General features: G+C 45.3%; 1 protein-coding gene across 2 annotated transcripts in view; it reads left to right on the plus strand.

Moving 5' to 3' along the window:
• Positions 1-18,855, plus strand: part of HOMER3 (homer scaffold protein 3) — a 224,654-nt gene that overhangs the window by 163,100 nt on the left and 42,699 nt on the right. For both annotated transcript variants that reach the window (XM_068234198.1, XM_068234197.1), the window contains one exon: positions 162-318. In XM_068234198.1, the coding sequence (XP_068090299.1) occupies positions 162-318 (157 nt within the window). The remainder of the gene's footprint in view (positions 1-161; positions 319-18,855) is intronic.

Consider the following 18,855-nt stretch of genomic DNA (forward strand, 5'->3'; position numbering starts at 1 on the left):
ATATAACATTTGTGGAGAACGTCTTTAAGTGAGGATGTGTTTAGAAATTAGAATTCATCATTACAGTAGCGCAAGCATGATTACTACCCTGATACAAAAGAATGAGAATTAGGCAGTGTGACTATCTATTGTATTTCATGTGTCCCCTTTGTGTTGTGCAGTTCCGTATGTGAAGTGCAATGGGAAGCTGAGTTTTTCAGTCTCCAGGACAACAACAACAAGCTGGTTGCAGCTTTGCGTGAAGCAAATGCTAATGTGGAGAAGTGGAAAAAGCAGCTGGCTGGATACCAGGAGGAGGCAGAGAGACTACGTCAAAGGGTATGATAGTCATGTGATTTACTTGTTAAAATCTATATAAGCTGTACATTCAGGTACCCTTTAAACACAGGCTTTGTGAAAGAAGGTGGGTTAGGAGAATTGTATGTGCTCAAAGTGATATCTAATTGTAGTTGCACCCTAAAAACAGGTGTAAGTTGCAGCAATCTGCATACAGATATGCAGAGAAGACCCCGCTACCCCCCTACCTTACAGCTGTTTCGTTAGACAGTCTTCAGTGCAGATTTTAGTGCAGAGTCAGCACAGCTGAGAATAGTAGATCCTTTAAAATAATTCTTTTTTTTTTTTAAATACATATGTTAAGAAGTAGATTTCTCCCAAAATAAAATGTATTATAAAATACTTTTCTCCTATGCTGCTGTCGCTTACAGTTAGCATTTAAAATCTGACATATGTGACAGATTTTGGACTTGTTCATCGCCTCATGTGGTAGTATGAATATTTCCTTTATTTTTCCCATAAGCACACCCTGGAAAGCATCAATACAAAGATACCAGCCTCCAGACAGCTTCCATACTCACTGCACATTGTTTTGGCAGTTGGACTGATTCACTGTCGTTCAGTAAATGCTTTTGAAAATAAAGAAAACCCTGAGAATCCCCTATGAGGAGATGGACTAAACCAGGGGTGCCCTTAGGTAGATCATGATCTACAGGTAAAACATAAAGGACTTCTTGGTAGATCCCACACCGTGTGCCTGAGTGACATACACATCATTCTCTGTCTCTTTGTCTTGGATGAGCTTAGTGCGATATGCTGTCCTGAAGTTTTACACAGCAGTGTGCACATTTAGAAGCATGGGAGGGCAGTATATACAAAGGGGTGGTGGGGAGAAAAGAAATTAAAAGCTTAAAAGACAAAAATACCTACATGAATAAAGACTCACACAACAATGTGGAATAAAATAGGCAGCAGGCACTTTTATTGGTGGATAAATTGTTTCTTTTTCTTTTATTTCAATGAAACAAATACACTTAACCGTAACATCTTTAAATAACAATACAACTATGCAGATTATTTAATGAATGTGCCACAATGACACAGGAAACAAAGCCCAACCCACAGCTGTGGGTGACTTCACCCAATACTCCATGGGCATAGCCACATGGAATCCATATTAGATGAGTCACTAAACCAACAAAACAACATAGGCCCGGACAACCGACCTTGACTCAACACCACCAATTATTCATGCCCACAACAAGGGAAGGGAGGGTGGGAGAAGAACGGTCTAGGCTGCACCTCAGGCAAGTGAGGACAAGTGATTTATAGAACAAATGACCCCTCCAGCATTGGGCAGTAGCTTTTCCGCACTTCTGGCCCTTGGCCAATTGCAGGTGAGGCAGATTTACACATCCTTAACAACAGCATCTCCTCAGGACCTGAAAGATACAAACACAGAGGCAGAACCAAACAAGAGACACAGGTATACATGTCAATGTATACATATATATACCTAAATAACCTAAGTATCTAACTCTTTTAATATAAATAAAACTACCCATCCTGGCCTATCTAGATTACTAAATCAAAACTAAATCTTACATACTCTCAATCTACAGAGCTATGAAGCCCACAAAACTATGTGACTAACCCATGCGGTTACTTGGATGCACCGCCCGCCCATGAGGCCCTATCATTATGAATGAGGCCTATCATTATGTGCTACTGCTGATTATAATTTTGCTGGTCACTGAGCATGATATTGTGACTATTTTGTCAATCACTGTTCTATTTGGTTTACTGAAGAGGACTGTTGCATCTAATTGACTGGTAGTTTGTGGTAATCACTAATGGACTGCTGATGTGCAACAGTGTTACAGTTGTGGCTTGCATCTGTATGTATATTTTATTATATACATATGCATGCACATCCATTTTAAACTTTACAATTTTTGGTGATAATGGTCTTTTAGCACACACAAGCTAATGACAGCAGTTTACATTTTGAACTCAATTCATGCACCATCTATTCTGGTAAATGGCCAGACTGGACTGAAGTTTAGACAAAATAAACTGGCAATTTAATTTTTTGTGGATGACATCTGCTCACTTTGGTTTGTGTAGACAGCTCAGATTCATTACATCTATGGACTAGTGGACATTATACGAGTTTGAAGTATGTTTTTTTTTATGAGGCACCAGTTTCATTATATCACTGAGCTCTGTATGTGTTGCTGCAGGCATATTCTGGCAATCCATCTACAACACATGGCAATGGCTGGTTGCATCTTAATTGGTTGGTGCATTTCCTGAGGCTTATCACAGTTATATTTTCTTCTGGTTCCATCCTCCGTATATTCACACTGGATACCAGCAGAGACTTGCCTGCTTCAATTTCTCATATGTGTGATCCTGTGGAATCAGTCATTTGCAGCATCATAATATGATGTTTGGATGATATAGAGGAGTGTCATGCAATTATATCTATGTGTTGCCTGCGAGAGACTTTTTATCTCTGCTATTACCACAACCATATGGATGGACTACAGATTCAAAAATGTTGGTCAGATTTTTTGTCAGTTTTGTTTTTTGGAAGTATTTTGTGTAATTGTTCATTGTGTTATGCAAATATTAATACATTATTCTATCTAGCGGTTTAAGCTATATTAATCTGTGTACACAAAGGAATCACTTTCCTTCTATCCTTCTAGTTCAATGTATTCCTGGAGAAAAATCTCTCCAGATTTGAGCAGATAAGTTGCCTGCTTTTAGGCACAGTAACTGGGTCAATCCGCTACAAAAGAAGGGCAAGTTTATCTAAACAAAAAAGCTAACATTCAGTGCAGAATTATTAAAACACAAGTAACACATTCTTTGTATTTTGGGACAGTGAGTACTCAATACAGCGGTTACTTTACATGAATGTAATACTAACAATGGAAGGTTGCTACTAACATTCACATTTATGTGCATGCCCGTTTCTAGGGCCGTGCGGGCCGTGCCGCTGCCCTGAGCGCTGTTGGGAGGGGGGCGCTGTAATGGAGGGGGGAGCCGGAACCGCGGGGATGGCAGCCCGACCTCTCCGTCCCTTCCTCTCCCGGGCCACCCTCCGTGCCCCCCCCCCCCCTCAGATGCAGAGTAAGCAGGAAGCGCTGTATACAACATACCTCCCTGCGTTCCAATTGCTGCTTTCTTGCCGCGTCTCCTCTCTGCATACACGCTGATACACACGCTGCTTCCTGTTTAGCCGGAAGCAGCGTGTGTATCAGCGTGTATGCAGAGAGGAAAAGACAGGCGGTGAGAGAGCAGCGATTGGAACGCAGAGGGCGCTCTACTGTTTAAACTTCCTGCCGGGACAGGAAGTGAAGCCAGCCGGACCGGAACGCGGAACCCAGCGGAGAAGAAGACATCGGTGACCGGGAGGACTCGCGCCGGCCGGAGCAGGTAATGTATTGCCGCTGTATTGCATCGATCGTCGGGCATTCGAACGCCGCTATTGATGCACTCCCGACGATCGAGAAAAATCTTCCGCACGGACGGCTCGACGTGAATCGACGGGAACGATTGATTTCGGACGGAAATCAATCGTTTGCATTTGCGCAACGATTTTACAGAAGATTCGATCACAGTGATCGAATCTGCTGTATATCGGCGGGAAAATCGTTAGGTGTATGGGCCCCTTTAGAGGCGCTCCACCATAAGAATGTTTGAGCAGCTCTGCTGAACGGAAATAATAAAGTTGCTTATCTTGTTAGATGGCCACCTGTGAATGGGTGTGATATATTAGGCAGCAAATATTGAAGATGACGTGTAGGAACAATGACCAACATAGGGATCTGAATGATTTTCACATGGGCAAAATTGTGATTTTTAAACGAATGGGTCTGAGGATCTCCATAACAGCAGGTCTTTTGGGGTGTTTGAGGTATCATGTGGTTAGTAACTAGCAAAAGTAGCCCAAGAAAGGATAACTGGTGAACTGTCAACAAGGTCATGGGTACCAAGGCGCATTTAAAGAGGAACTGTAACCAAGATAACATTATGAATAAAATTGCTTTTTTTAAAAAAAATATTTATTTATAAATAATTTAGTCAGTGTTTACATTGTAAAATTTTCCTCTCCCTGATTTACTTTCTGAAATGTATAAAAGGTGGCAACATCTCTAGTACTGGCAAGTGATCTCTGCAGAATGTTCATTACCGTCTGGGCTTCTGATAAGACCCAATAGCAGCGCAGTGCGATGTTGCGCTGCTCTTGCGATAGCAAACATTCAGACAGATACAGGACAGACTGGAGTGAGGTAGACAGTAGCAACCGCAGCAAAGGCTACCTCGGAAGGACAGGACTAGGAGGACAGAGGCTGACAGAATGAACGCTTGCTAATCTAGTCACTGCCTCAGTGACAGCAAGCGTTCACAAAGACAAGAGTTAGGTAACCAATAGCAACCGCAGCAATAGCTACCTCTCAAGGACAGGACTATGCTAGCTAAGCACGGGTGATCACGCTAAGCGCAACCTACCGAAACGTGCTAAAAACTGACTAGCTGAACATAGGATATCAACAGTTCGAGTACGTATATATCAGCGGCACTGATATATCATTGTAACACAAATACAAGGAAAATAACAAACGCTGACTAGAATATGTATATATTGGCGATGAACCAATATATAACATAAGCAAGGACTAGCTAGATCTGGACTGGAGCAATACAGCGAACTAACTAGGCAATACAAACAATACAAATTCTCTGCACTAGAAGGAGTACGTATATATGTCCCCGGGGGAAATATATAATCGGAGCTCCACAAGATAACTGAACTAGAAAGTAACAAGACAAGGAATATATTTCACAGTATAAAGGGACCCAGTAACAGCTTAGACAGAGCTGAAACTATGACGGGCGAGGCCTAAAAGGGGAGGCAGACTTTTATGCTGGCATCAGCCAATGGATGCAAGCATGCAAATCTCCTCATATAATGGATAGCGGAGATGCCGCCGCAACAGTGAGTGGCATGGCGGCTGTCTCCGCGTCTCAGCCGGCGGTCTCCGCCGCGCTACTACATGATGGAGTTTTGCCTGGGACTGTAGTGAATAGTGGAGAGGCCGCCGCAGCAGTGAGCGGCATGGCGGCTGCCTCCGCGTCTCAGCCGGCGGCCTCCGCCGCGCTATTACATGGTGGAGTTTTGCCTGGTCCTTCAGTTGCACATAGATTGAGGGCTATGCGCGCGCGCGCCAGCCGACAGGACCTATATGCGAATAGAAGGGGAGTCAGCTGATCGGCTGGTCAGCTGACTCCAGCAGTGCTCCTGATTGGCTGAGTGACTGGGGCGGCGCTATGGGGCGCTCTCAGTATATATAGGACATGCCTGTCAGTAGCTCCTCGTCTGCTGTTGCATATGCTACGTGTTAGCACTCAGACCTTAGTCAGATCCCAAAGTGTGCCTAAAACCACCAGGAGCTGGGGATCCACACTTAGTCAGTTTCTGTTGATAGCTAAAGTACTAATTGAATTGTATTATTTGTTATGACCTTCTGCTAGCCTTGACTACTCTTCTGCTTACTGATTCTGTGCTTCTGCCTATCTGATCCTGTTGCCGACTCAGCCTGAACACTACTCTGATTTAGCCTTCTGTCTTTGTACCTTATCTGTCCATGTGTTGCCGAATCTGCCTGTCTGACTCTTCTGCCCTCACCAGAGAGCCTAGTCCCTGGTGAGGGATTTTCTGTACAGCTAACCACCTGCTCCTCAGGTGACCAGTAGGTGCAGTACAGTCTGAATCACCTGCTCCTCAGGTGACCAGTAGCTGCAGTACAGTCTGAATCACCTGCTCCTCAGGTGACCAGTAGCTGCAGTACAGTCTGAATCACCTGCTCCTCAGGTGACCAGTAGCTACAGTACACTCTTAGTCACCTGCTCCTCAGGTGATTAGGAGCTGCAGTATAGTGTTAATCACCTGCTCCTCAGGTGATCACAGGCTGCAGTGCAGTCTGAATCACCTGCTCCTCGGGTGATCAGTATTCGTTGTATTACTGTTGCACCAAGCACCTATCTTTACATCTCGTTGTCCTGTGTATCGCTATACTTGCATTATTGGTGATTCTGCAGATCACTACATAATCAGGTATAGCATCTGTATTATTGGTGATACTGCAGATCACCAATAATCAGAAAATCTGTTCTTGCTGACACCGATCGTTACAGAACAGCAGACCAAAAATTATGGACGCACTGCGTAGTCAACTTGAAGTCCTGACCACCACAGTAAACAGTCTTACCGGGGTGATCAATACCCAACAGACTCAGATCACTTAACTGTCTGGGACAGTACAGGTACTTCAAACGACTATTGATACAGTGCGATCCCCTTCAGTCTCGGACCTTCGTATGTCCGTACCCGAAAACTTTTCGGGGCATAGATCTGACTTTCAGAGTTTCAGAAACCGTGTGCTATCTTATTTTAAGTTGAGACCCAATCTGTCAGGATCTGAGAACCAGAGGGTAACTTTTATAAAGACCCTTTTGTCAGGAGATTCACAAACATGGGCATATAGTCTTCACACAGGGCATGAGGCATTATCCTCAGTTCAGGAGTTTTTTAAGGCTATGGCCGTTTTATACGATGATCCGGATATTGCTCTCACGGCTGAAAGGAAACTAAAGAATCTCAGGCAGGGTCGTAACCCTGTTGAGGTTTATGCCGCAGAATTTAGGAGATGGGCTGTTTCAGCTAGATGGGCAAAGTATGCGTTATTAAATTGTTTCTTGTCAGGACTATCTGATGCAGTTTCTGATTTGATATTAGGTCATCCTGAGCCTAAATCTCTGGATGAAGCAATTTCATTGGCGGTGCGGGTTGATCGCCGCCTTCGCGATCAAAAACAAACCTGTGGGAGAAATGCTGGAAGATTTGTTTCCTACGCCTCTTCTCCACCCTCGTCACCTCAGGACGAACCGATGCAGCTCGGTCAGTCTAGGTTAACACAAGTGGAGAAGAATCGCAGAAGGTCAGAAAGACTCTGTGTATACTGTGCTGAGGAGGGTCACATTGTCCAGAATTGCCCTAAAAAGTCGGGAAACGCTGCCGCCTAGGTGTAGTCAGAGGTAATACCCTAGGCGAGCCGTGTTTACCTCTAGATAATAAACGTTTACTCCTCCCTTGCTCCATTACCTGGGAGGGTCGGGCCACGGCCACAGAAGCATTCGTGGACTCAGGCTCTGCAGCTAATTTTATAGATTATGACTTTGTCAAAAAATTGGGGATTCCCTTACTTCCTTTAAACCATCAAATTCAGATCACAGCGGTAGATGACTCTCGGTTAGAGTTGGGCTGAACGGTTCGCCTGCGAACGGTTCCATGCGAACTTCAGTGGTTCGCGTCCCGCAGGCGAAATTTTGCGGAAGTTCGGTTCGCCCCATAATGCACCATGAGGGTCAACTTTGACCCTCTACATCACAGTCAGCAGGCCCAGTGTAGCCAATTAGGCTACACTAGCCCCTGGAGCCACTCCCCCCCTAATAAAAGGCAGGCAGCGGCGGCCATTAAGCTCACTCGTTTGCCTGCGTTAGTGAGAGTAGGGCGAGCTGCTGCAGACTGTCTCTCATAGGGAAAGATTAGTTAGGCTTAGCTTGTTCCTGGCTGCATACCTGTTCTGTTCAGTGAGCCCACCATACCTGTTCTGTTCAGTGAGCCCACTGGATACCTGCATACCTGGTCAGTGAACCTGCCACTGCATACCTGTTCTGTGAACCCACCACTGCATACCTGTACTGTGAACCCGCCACTGCATACCTGTTCAGTGAACCCACCACTGCATACCTGTTCAGTGAACCCACCACTGCATACCTGTTCAGTGAACCTGCCACTGCATACCTGTTCTGTGAACCCACCACTGCATACCTGTTCAGTGAACCCACCACTGCATACCTGTTCAGTGAACCCACCACTGCATACCTGTTCAGTGAACCTGCCACTGCATACCTGTTCTGTTCAGTGAACCTGCCACTGTATACCTGTTCTGTTCAGTGAACCCGCCACTGCATACCTGTTCTGTTCAGTGAACCCGCCACTGTATTCCTGTTCAGTGAACCCACCACTGCATACCTGTTCTGTTCAGTGAACCCGCCACTGCATACCTGTTGTGTTCAGTGAACCCGCCACTGTATACCTGTTCTGTTCAGTGAACCTGCCACTGTATACCTGTTCTGTTCAGTGAACCCGCCACTGTATACCTGTTCTGTGAACCTAAAATATAGGTAAAAGGCTGCGCATCCCTGACCCAATACTGTACAATTGAATGGTTAATCGCTGTGGCGCACACCGCCCCCCCTGGACTAAAATGTACGCCCGCATCCAAACAATGCAATACTGGTCTATGGAGAAATTTTAGCTTCCATCATAGTTTTGCATGCAAATGTGCTAATCCTGTTTTGCATGGTAAGTATTTAGTTTAGTTTTGCATATGTTTTGCATCTGTCTGATTGCTGAGTGTGTATTTGAGCTATTTAAGCGGTGCATATGAGGTGGTGAGTCATTCAGATGCGGCCCATGTTGGTGAGCGCTTGCTTTGTTTCCTGCTGTTCTGTGAACCTGCCACTGCATACCTGTTCTGTGAACCCACCACTGCATACCTGTTCTGTTCAGTGAACCCACCGCATCACAATGAAGCAATGCGTATCACAATGAAGCAATGACCGGCGCCTAGATGAGTGTCTCGGGGGGCACACCCACGATAATAAGGTCGTTGCCTCATTGTGGTCAGACCAAATTTGATCAGCTGGACAGTCACTGTTCTGTCATTCAGCTACATCAGCCAGGCGACCATATGGGCTGTAAAGCCACCAAAACCTGCACTCTCGCCATGGTGCGCACCAGTCCAGCACGGCCGTCACTACACAAACAGCTGTTTGCGGTGCGTTACACAGTGAGTTTGGTGTGTCAGTGTGAAGCAGTACCTTAATTACACTACCTGATTGATGTATACACATGCAAGATGTTTTAAAGCACTTTAGACCTGTCATTTAGCATTCAATGTGATTTCTGCCCTTAAAACGCTACTTTGCGGCAAATCCAGATTTTTCCCGGGGACTTTTGGCATGTATCCCACTCCTCCACCTGGGGGTCCAGGTGTTAGACCCCTTGAAACATCTTTTCCATCACTTTTGTGGCCAGCTTTCTTTCAAAGTTTGCATCCCCATTGAAGTCTATTGCGGTTCACAAACTTTTCCGCGAACCGAACCTTACGCAGAAGTTCGCGAACCCGGTTCTCGAACCTAAAATCGGAGGTTCGGCCCCACTCTACTCTCGGTTACAGTGTAGACAGCCTCTCTCTCAGACCCCCTTGTTGTTGTGTAATATAGGGGTTCTGCATAAGGAGAAACTACAGTTCTTTGTCCTGCAAATGGCAACCTCTACCATAATCCTCGGTATGCCTTGGTTGCAACTACACTCCCCTCAGATCGACTGGGCTTCAGGTCAGCTACAGAGCTGGTCAGCCCATTGTCATCATCATTGTTTGGAGAAAGTTGATGTTTGCGCCACCAAGGTTCAGGTTAAAGGGGTGCCAGTGCAGTACGCAGAATTTTCTGACGTGTTCTGTCCAAAATCAGCAGAGAAACTCCCGCCACACCGGAGCTTCGACTGTCCCATAGAGTTAAGATCTGGTTGTATGCCCCCTAGAGGCCATCTCTATAATCTGTCTGGGCCAGAGAAGCTGGCTATGCAGGAATACATTAAAGAAAATTTGGCCAAAGGCTTTATCCGTCCTTCCCGGTCACCAGCAGGGGCTGGGTTCTTTTTTGTACAGAAAAAGGACGGTGGGCTGCAACCTTGTATTGACTATCGGGGTTTAAATAAGATCACAGTGAAAAATCGCTATCCACTGCTGTTGATTGACGATTTGTTTGCTCAGGTGACTAATGCCAGTATCTTCTCTAAGCTAGACCTACGAGGAGCATACAACCTGGTACGCAGTAGGGACGGTGATGAATGTAAGACGGCGTTCAACACGCCCGACGGGCACTACGAGTATCTGGTCATGCCCTTCGGGTTGTGTAATGCCCCTGCCGTCTTCCAGGAGTTGATCAATGAAGTCTTTAGGGAAGTTCTGGGAAAATTTGTGTTAGTGTATCTGGATGATATACTGATTTTCTCACCCAATCTGACAGAACATCGGAAACATGTGAAGTTCGTTTTAAGAAAATTGAGGCAGAACTCGTTGTATGCGAAGTTAGAGAAATGCCTCTTTGAAGTCACTAAGGTTCCTTTTTTGGGATATATCATTTCCACTTCAAGTCTCTCCATGGATCCTGAAAAAGTCTCTTCTGTATTGGAGTGGCCTCAACCTGTAGGATTGAAGGCACTCCAAAGATTTCTTAGCTTCGCCAATTACTACAGGAAGTTCATCAAAGGGTTTTCTTCTGTAGTGTCACCCCTCACTAACCTTACCAGGAAGGGGGCTGACACTTATCATTGGACAGTAGAGGCACAGTCTGCCTTTGATACGTTGAAAAAGTTGTTTTGTTCTGCTCCCATTTTGAGACACGTGGATAATACCTTCCCCTTCATTGTTGAGGTGGATGCATCAGAGATTGGGGTTGGGGCTGTGCTGTCTCAACGCTCTGGCCTTCAAGGCAAACTACATCCCTGTGCCTTCTTTTCTCGTAGGTTCTCTCCAGCCGAGAGAAACTACGATATTGGCAATAGGGAGCTCTTGGCCATTAAGTTAGCCTTTGAAGAATGGCGCCATTGGCTGGAAGGGGCAGAACATACGATCACGGTCTATACTGATCATAAAAATTTGGAGTACATCGAAGGGGCTAAAAGACTTAGCCCCCGACAGGCCCGCTGGTCCTTGTTCTTTTCAAGATTCAGATTTGTCATTACGTATACACCGGGAAGTAAGAATGTCAAAGCAGATGAATTATCTAGATGTTTTGAGCCCAAGACAGTTCAGCCATCAACCCCTGAGACCATCTTACCTCAAAGACTGGTGGTGGCAGCCACGGAGACCTGGGAGGATTGGGCACTTACCCTAGGGCCTTACCAGAAAGATATTCCAGAAGGGAAGCCCGAGGGGGTTCTGTTTGTGCCACTTCCTTTTCGCTTACAACTCTTGCAATTGTTCCACGCCCATAAGAATGCAGGGCATCCCGGGGCTGCTCGAACTCAGGACCTACTGGCCAGATGTGTATGGTGGTCTTCGTTGGCCCTTGATTGCAAAGAGTTTGTAAAGAGAGTGCTCTGTGTGTGCCAGAAATAAGCCCTCTAGTCAAGCACCAGTAGGTACGCTACAACCCTTACCGGTGCCAAATGAACCATGGACTCACTTGTCTATGGCCTTTGTAAGAGAACTCCCCAGGTCTGAAAGCAAGTCGGTCATCTGGGTGGTAGTTGATAGGTTCAGCAAAATGGCTCATTTTGTCCCTCTGAAGGGACTCCCCTCGGCCCAGGAACTGGCTGATCTCTTCATCCAGCACATATTCCGGCTGCATGGCATTCCGGAGAATGTGGTGTCAGATAGGGGAGTCCAGTTTGTGTCTAAATTCTGGAGAGCCTTTTGCCATCAGCTCAGTATGGACCTGTCATTTTCATCAGGCTACCACCCACAGACCAATGGACAGACCGAAAGAGTTAACCAGTCCTTGGAGCAGTTTCTCAGGTGTTATGTGGCAGATGCACACTCAGATTGGGTAAAGTTCCTGCCATTTGCGGAATTTGCGCATAATAATCTGAAGAGTTTCTCTTCAGGGTTTTCTCCTTTCCAGGTGGTTTCAGGGAGATCTCCCAAATTCTCTCCTTTACCATTGACATCTTCCCCTTTTCCGGCTCTAGAGGATTGGCAAAGGGCATTGAAGGAGATCTGGGTGCTTGTAAAAAGGAATCTGGGAAAAGCCTTCCAGACGCAGAAAAAACAGGCAGATAAAAGGCGGTCTGTTGAGTGGAAGTTTTCCCCAGGAGACATGGTGTGGGTGTCTACTCGGCATCTGGCGTTAAAGCAACCATCACCTAAGTTAGGACCCAGATTTGTAGGCCCATACCCAGTGTCCAAAAAAATTAATGATGTGACATATGTGATTGATCTCCCAGCCAGCATGAGAGGTGTGAGATCATTTCATGTCCGCCGTGCTATTACATGGTGGAGTTTTGCCTGGTCCTTCAGTTGCACATAGACTGAGGGCAATGAGCGCGCGCGCCAGCCGACAGGACCTTTATGCGAATAGAAGGGGAGTCAGCTAATCGGCTGGTCAGCTGACTCCAGCAGTGCTCCTGATTGGCTGAGTGACTGGGGCGGCGCTATGGGGCGCTCTCATTATATATAGGACATGCCTGTCAGTAGCTCCTCGTCTGCTGTTGCATATGCTACGTGTAAGCACTCAGACCTTAGTCAGATCCCAAAGTGTGCCTAGAACCAGCAGGAGCTGGGGATCCACACAGTTTTTGTTGATAGCTAAAGTACTAATTGAATTGTATTATTTGTTATGACCTTCTGCTAGCCTTGACTACTCTTCTGCTTACTGATTCTGTGCTTCTGCCTATCTGATCCTGTTGCTGACTCAGCCTGAATACTACTCTGATTTAGCCTTCTGTCTTTGTACCTTATCTGTCCGTGTGTTGCCAAATCTGCCTGTCTGACTCTTCTGCCCTCACCAGAGAGCCTAGTCCCTGGTGAGGGATTTTCTGTACAGCTAACCACCTGCTCCTCAGGTGACCAGTAGCTGCAGTACAGTCTGAATCACCTGCTCCTCAGGTGACCAGTAGCTGCAGTACAGTCTGAATCACCTGCTCCTCAGGTGACCAGTAGCTGCAGTACAGTCTGAATCACCTGCTCCTCAGGTGACCAGTAGCTACAGTACACTCTTAGTCACCTGCTCCTCAGGTGATTAGGAACTGCAGTATAGTGTTAATTACCTGCTCCTCAGGTGATCACCAGCTGCAGTGCAGTCTGAATCACCCGCTCCTCGGGTGATCAGTATTCGTTGTATTACTGTTGCACCAAACACCTATCTTTACATCTCGTTGTCCTGTGTATCGCTATACTTACATTATTGGTGATTCTGCAGATCACTACATAATCCGGTATAGCATCTGTATTATTGGTGATACTGCAGATCAACAATAATCAGAAAATCTGTTCTTGCTGACACCGATCGTTACACCACACAGCTGAATGGTAATCATTCAATCTTGAGCTGGCTTGGTTACCATTTGCTAGCTGAAAGACTATCTGTACCAATGCATGCAGTCCTATGCAACAACATGCATGCAGGAAATCCAGGGCTATCTGGCTGCAGTTCAGCTGTAGTAAGCCATTGGTGGAATGATGACAGCATTCTGAGCTGCAGAGCAATTGGAAATGACAATGTGACTCATTGCGAATGCACGACCGAATGCAGGCTGACAAGCCAGAACTGTCCGTTTGCGGCTCCACCGCAATGGACAGAACACGCCACAGGAAGAATCCTTACAGCAGCAATATGTGGCTATAGGAACTGTTTCTGATGCTGAAACCAGTATATTTAATGTATAGGTGGGTATTCTGAATAATTTACTGCATTCTCCTATGGGTCGTAACAGTTCCTCTTTATGGCTAGGACAGATAAGTTGCTCATATTCAGCCTTACTGATCAGTTAAGGGGTTATTTTTCCATTTAAGATACAGTGTTTACCTATTTATAAGTCATTAGGCAATTGATTAAATAAACCAGATAGTGATTTATGTTTATTTATGTATTTCCTTATCACATTCATCATATTCCCTTTAAAGTCTGAAGAGTGTTTTGCAGTAGTGGCAATTCAAGGCAAAAAGTGGCAATTAGAGAAAAGCTTAGTGTAATCGGCAGCACCATGCAGTATTTGGGAAATACCTAAACCTCTTCTCCATCTGCAATTTGCCTTTCCCTGTACAATATATGTATTCATTGATACAGCTCTTTTTTCATGTTTGCCTTTTCTCTATAATTAAAATAAATCAGCATTATTAATGAGAGTACCATCACAACACAGAAATGTTATGAGCATACATCTGACCATTTTTCTTTTTCCAATGCTTGTCTGAGGATTCTGACTATTTCAGTGCCCCAGGCAAGGTAACCACAGTCACCCCACTCTTCTTTCCTCGCTGCTGGGGTCCTGTACTTATACACTGCAGCAGTGCATTGCATTTACTGTAAGGTTTGAAAGAATGTTTGATTTTTTCTTAAAGAGAACCCGAGGTGGCTTTGTATAACGTTAGTGGGGCACAGAGGCTGGTTGGGCACACTAACACCAGCCTCTGTTGCCCCATGGTGTGTGTCAAAGACCCCCCTGCTCGCCGCTATACCCCCGCAATGCTGGCGACACGCAGCGTGTCGCCAGCACAATGTTTACCCTAGCGCTGTCTGTCAGCGCCGCTCCGCCGCCTCCTCCGCATCGCCGCTACCCGCCCTCGTCCCTTCCCTCACGCTGATTGGAGGGAAGGGACGAGGGCGGGTAGCGGCGATGCGGAGGAGGCGGGGGAGCGGCGCTGACAGACAGCGCTAGGGTAAACATTGTGCTGGCGACGCGCTGCGTGTCGCCAGCACTGCGGGAAGGATAGCGGCGAGCAGGGGGGTCTTTGACACACACCATGGGGCAACAGAGGCTGGTGTTAGTGTGCCCAACCAGCCTCTGTGCCCCACTAACGTTATACAAAGCCACCTCGGGTTCTCTTTAAGTAGCAAGCAGGCACAAAAATATCACGCCCAGTTTTTTTTCTTTTGGACTCACAAAGAACTTGTATATACGCAGGGCCGGTTTAAGCAACAATGGGGCCCCAGGGCAAAATAAACCTGGGGGGCCCCCCCAACAGATACCCCGGAACAAAAATCGGCATTAGGGGACCTTTTTTGCAGCTGGTATAGTCAGGGTGTGAAGTCCCAATCGGTCGGAGCTCCACATTCTGGCTACCCCAGCCTGCATGGGGGACAAGGGGTTAAAAAGTTTCAGGAGGGGGGACCCCACATAATTTTTTTTTTTTAATTCCCACACTCTAAACATAAAAAAAATTGGGAAAATAGGAAAAAATGCCAGGGATCTTCATACAGCCATATTGCGGCTGTATAGCGATCCCTGGCCAAAGCGCTGCGGCTGCAGATGGACCCCTGGAAACCCCGTCAGGAAATGTATTGCTCTTTCTTTTGATACATGTAAAATTACACTACCATTAGGTACTAAAAGTGACATTTACCGCATTTAAAAGTATACTTTTTTCCTTCGAAACTTTAAAATCGATTTTCTCAAAAACTATAAGGTCTTTTTGAAAAATTGTTTTTTCCTCTTATTCCTAATGATCTCCTTAACATATCCTGTAAATTTAGGGTTTCTAGCATCTAAGGTGGATTTGCTATTAACCATTAAAGTCGGCAGATTTTTAAATGTGTATTTTTTTTCCTTTGAAACTTTAAAATCGATTTTCTCAAAAACTATAAGGCCGATTTGAATTTTTTTTCCTCTTGTAGCCACTGGGGGCCCCTACAAGCTCTGGGGCCCTGGGGCAGCTGCCTCCTTTGCCTCTATGGTAGCGCCGGCCCTGTATATACGGCACTATTGTGTATTAGTATTCAATAAAACAAAACTAAATAGTGCATTGATAGCACTTGATGCACCACGTATATGCTAATCAGAATGCAATTGTTATGCTAATGAGGGAAGCACTTTAAGTGTAAACAAATTATTGATCTGGCCTGTATTTATAACTTAAAAACTTTATGTTTCATATTTACACCATAGTTCCATTCCATCTCTTTCATCATGTACGGTAACCAACAGCTGTGTATAAACTTTCCTGAAAGACACGTGTGATTGCCATGGGTTTTGGTGCCCACTCCAGCAGGTTGTGCCCTAGGAAGCTTCCTGTTATACCCAAGCTTTTTCAGGGTCTATGGTTAAAAGTATTAAGAGGCAGTGGATTAGCAGGTTAGCCAGGCAATGTGCATTGATTAAAAGGAAAGAAATATGGCAGCCTCCATAACCCTCTCACTTCAGGTGTCCTATAAGTGCAGGAAAGATCAAAGGGACATTACATCTCTTTCAGCTTAACAAGGCAGAGTATGGATTCTTTATAACAACTGTGACAGTCTGATGCAATCTTGAAAATTAAGCAATTAAACAGAAAATAAAAATATGAGATTAATTTTCATGTTACCATCATCTGTACTGCTCATAGAATCATCATTTTATTTTCACTTCAAGTTCACTTTAAGTTCCCCAGCATTCTTCAATCCTCCAGTGAATCAAAACCCCTTTTTAAGGTGGACGTGAACTCTTTATACACCCTTTCTACTTCCTCAGGAAACATAATCTATTACCAGTGATAACATGGATTCTGCTTCTCTCTATTCTCCCATGCCTAGAAAGCATATTCTTCTTATATGCCTGTGAATGGGAACCGTATTTTAAAAAAAAATGAAGCAAATACTTACCTAAGGAGAGGGAAGGCTCTGGGTCGTATAGAGCCTTCCGTCTCCTCTCTCGGTGCCCTCTATCCTGTGCTGGCTCCCCCCCATTTCAATTCCCCACCGAAAGGGTATTTGGAAGTCTCCATGCGGCTCCATACTGCACAGGCATGAGTGTGCAAAAGAGCGTGCTTGCGCAGGCGCAGTACAGGGCCGCCCTTCTTCAGGAGCACTCGGGCTCCCTGAAGACTTCTGAAGCCTTCTTTAGCCGGGTAAAGCAGTATTTGACTAAATTAGTCAAATACTGCTACCGGGCAAGCCAGCACTCGAGAGGAGCGGGAAGGCTCTATAGTCTATAGGACCCAGAGTCTTCCCTCTCCTTGGGTAAGTATCTGTCTCATTTTTTTAAATGCGGTTCCCATTCACTTTAACTGTCCGAGGGGCTCACAATCTAATTCCTACCATAGTCTTATGTCTATATTGTGTAGTGTATGTATCATAGTCTAGGGCCAATTTAAGGGGAAGCCAATTAACTTATCTGTATGTTTTTGGGATGTGGGAGGAACTCGGAGGAAACCCACGCAGACACAGGAAAAACATACAAACTCCTTGCAGATGTTGATCTGGCTGAGATTCGTCACACTGTGGGAAGGGTTTCACCGCAATATCAGCCATACAGACAATTAATGATCCTGGTTTCAGCATCAGAAACACTTGAAGTGTACTAGAGATCACAAAGTATAAAGAATCGATACGGGGCTTCCTCCTGCCCCATAAACACGTGTGAGTCCCATGCCGTCCTCCTGCAGTCTGCTGTTCAGCCGCGATCAGCCCCGGTAACTTGCTAAGCCACGCCCTGTCTGGGTCTTCTGTGCATGCGCAGTAAACCCAGACTGACTTCACTGAGCCAGTTACTGGGGCTGATCATGGCTGAACGGCAGGACATGAGGTACTCACTCGTGTTTATGGGGCGTGAGGAAGCCCCGGGTAAGTATCAATTCTTTATACTTTGTGATCTCTGGTTTCCTTTAATATACCTATAAATTGCTGTATATTGCTATGTAAACCTGCCCACCCAGTGTTGCTTAGCTTAGCTTAGGCTATGATGTCACAGAGTTTTCTGCCCCAGAGCACTCTGGGAAATAAGGTGCTATTTCTGCTCACTTCATAACAAACATCCCACAGTGATGCACCTTGCCAACAGTAAAGATGTCACCATCTGTGATGTGTTTACGTAAGTAAAAAAGTAGCAATTTTATACCTCTTCAATGTGCAAACTCCTTACTGCAGTATTTGAATGGATGCTGGGATAAAATAATTGCCCTTTGCAAGGTGGGCATGCTTCAGTCAGATTGACGGCACACAAAGGGAAAAAGCAGGTTAATTTGTACTGAGTTCGGCAAAGAAAACAGCACTGCACTGGAGCCAGGCAGCCCATTGTGGCATTCTCATCGTTGGTCTTCAAAGTCACACATTCAAGTGTATGTAGCAGTATGAGCCCAAGCAGAATTTTCTCCCACGCGCTCAGCACTTACCATAACACAAGAGGTCAGAAAATGTTCTGAGCAACGCTTCTAAAGCAATGCACTGAGATTAGATTCCTTTTAAACAACTTTAGCAGAAATCTCTAATCAGCCCGCCACAAAAGAGGAAATTATATCGTGGCCTGGCAATTTGTCCATATCTGAATGATTTGAAATGTTGATTTTCTCCAGGCATTTTATCTATTCTTTACAATCAAAGCTTAGCTTGAGTTGGAATTCAGAGGTATGCTGCAGTGTGAGCTGCGATTTAATGCAGAGCTCCAGCCGCCGGTTTGGAAACAGGTATCCTGGCATATTCCTGGTATTTCTCAACCCTGTACTCTAATAGAATATGTTTAAGCATTTGAAAAAACTTACCTCCACTGCCTCAAGGATATCACAAGAAAGAGACTCCCATGATGCAGTACATCTTAGAAATGTTATTTTTCAAGCAGACCAAGGGCAGGAGGAGTGACATGGTGTTTATCAAACTGTGCTGGTCGAGTCACACAAAAGGAAGTCTGTAACTTGACTTAAAGTAAACCTGAGGTGAAAATAAACTGATGAGATAAACAATTGTATCTATTATCCTACTCCTAAAAATGACCTTTTTTTAAAGATATCCCATTGTTTTATT

This window comes from Hyperolius riggenbachi, chromosome 1 (assembly GCF_040937935.1).
Source record: "Hyperolius riggenbachi isolate aHypRig1 chromosome 1, aHypRig1.pri, whole genome shotgun sequence".
Taxonomy (NCBI): domain Eukaryota; kingdom Metazoa; phylum Chordata; class Amphibia; order Anura; family Hyperoliidae; genus Hyperolius; species Hyperolius riggenbachi.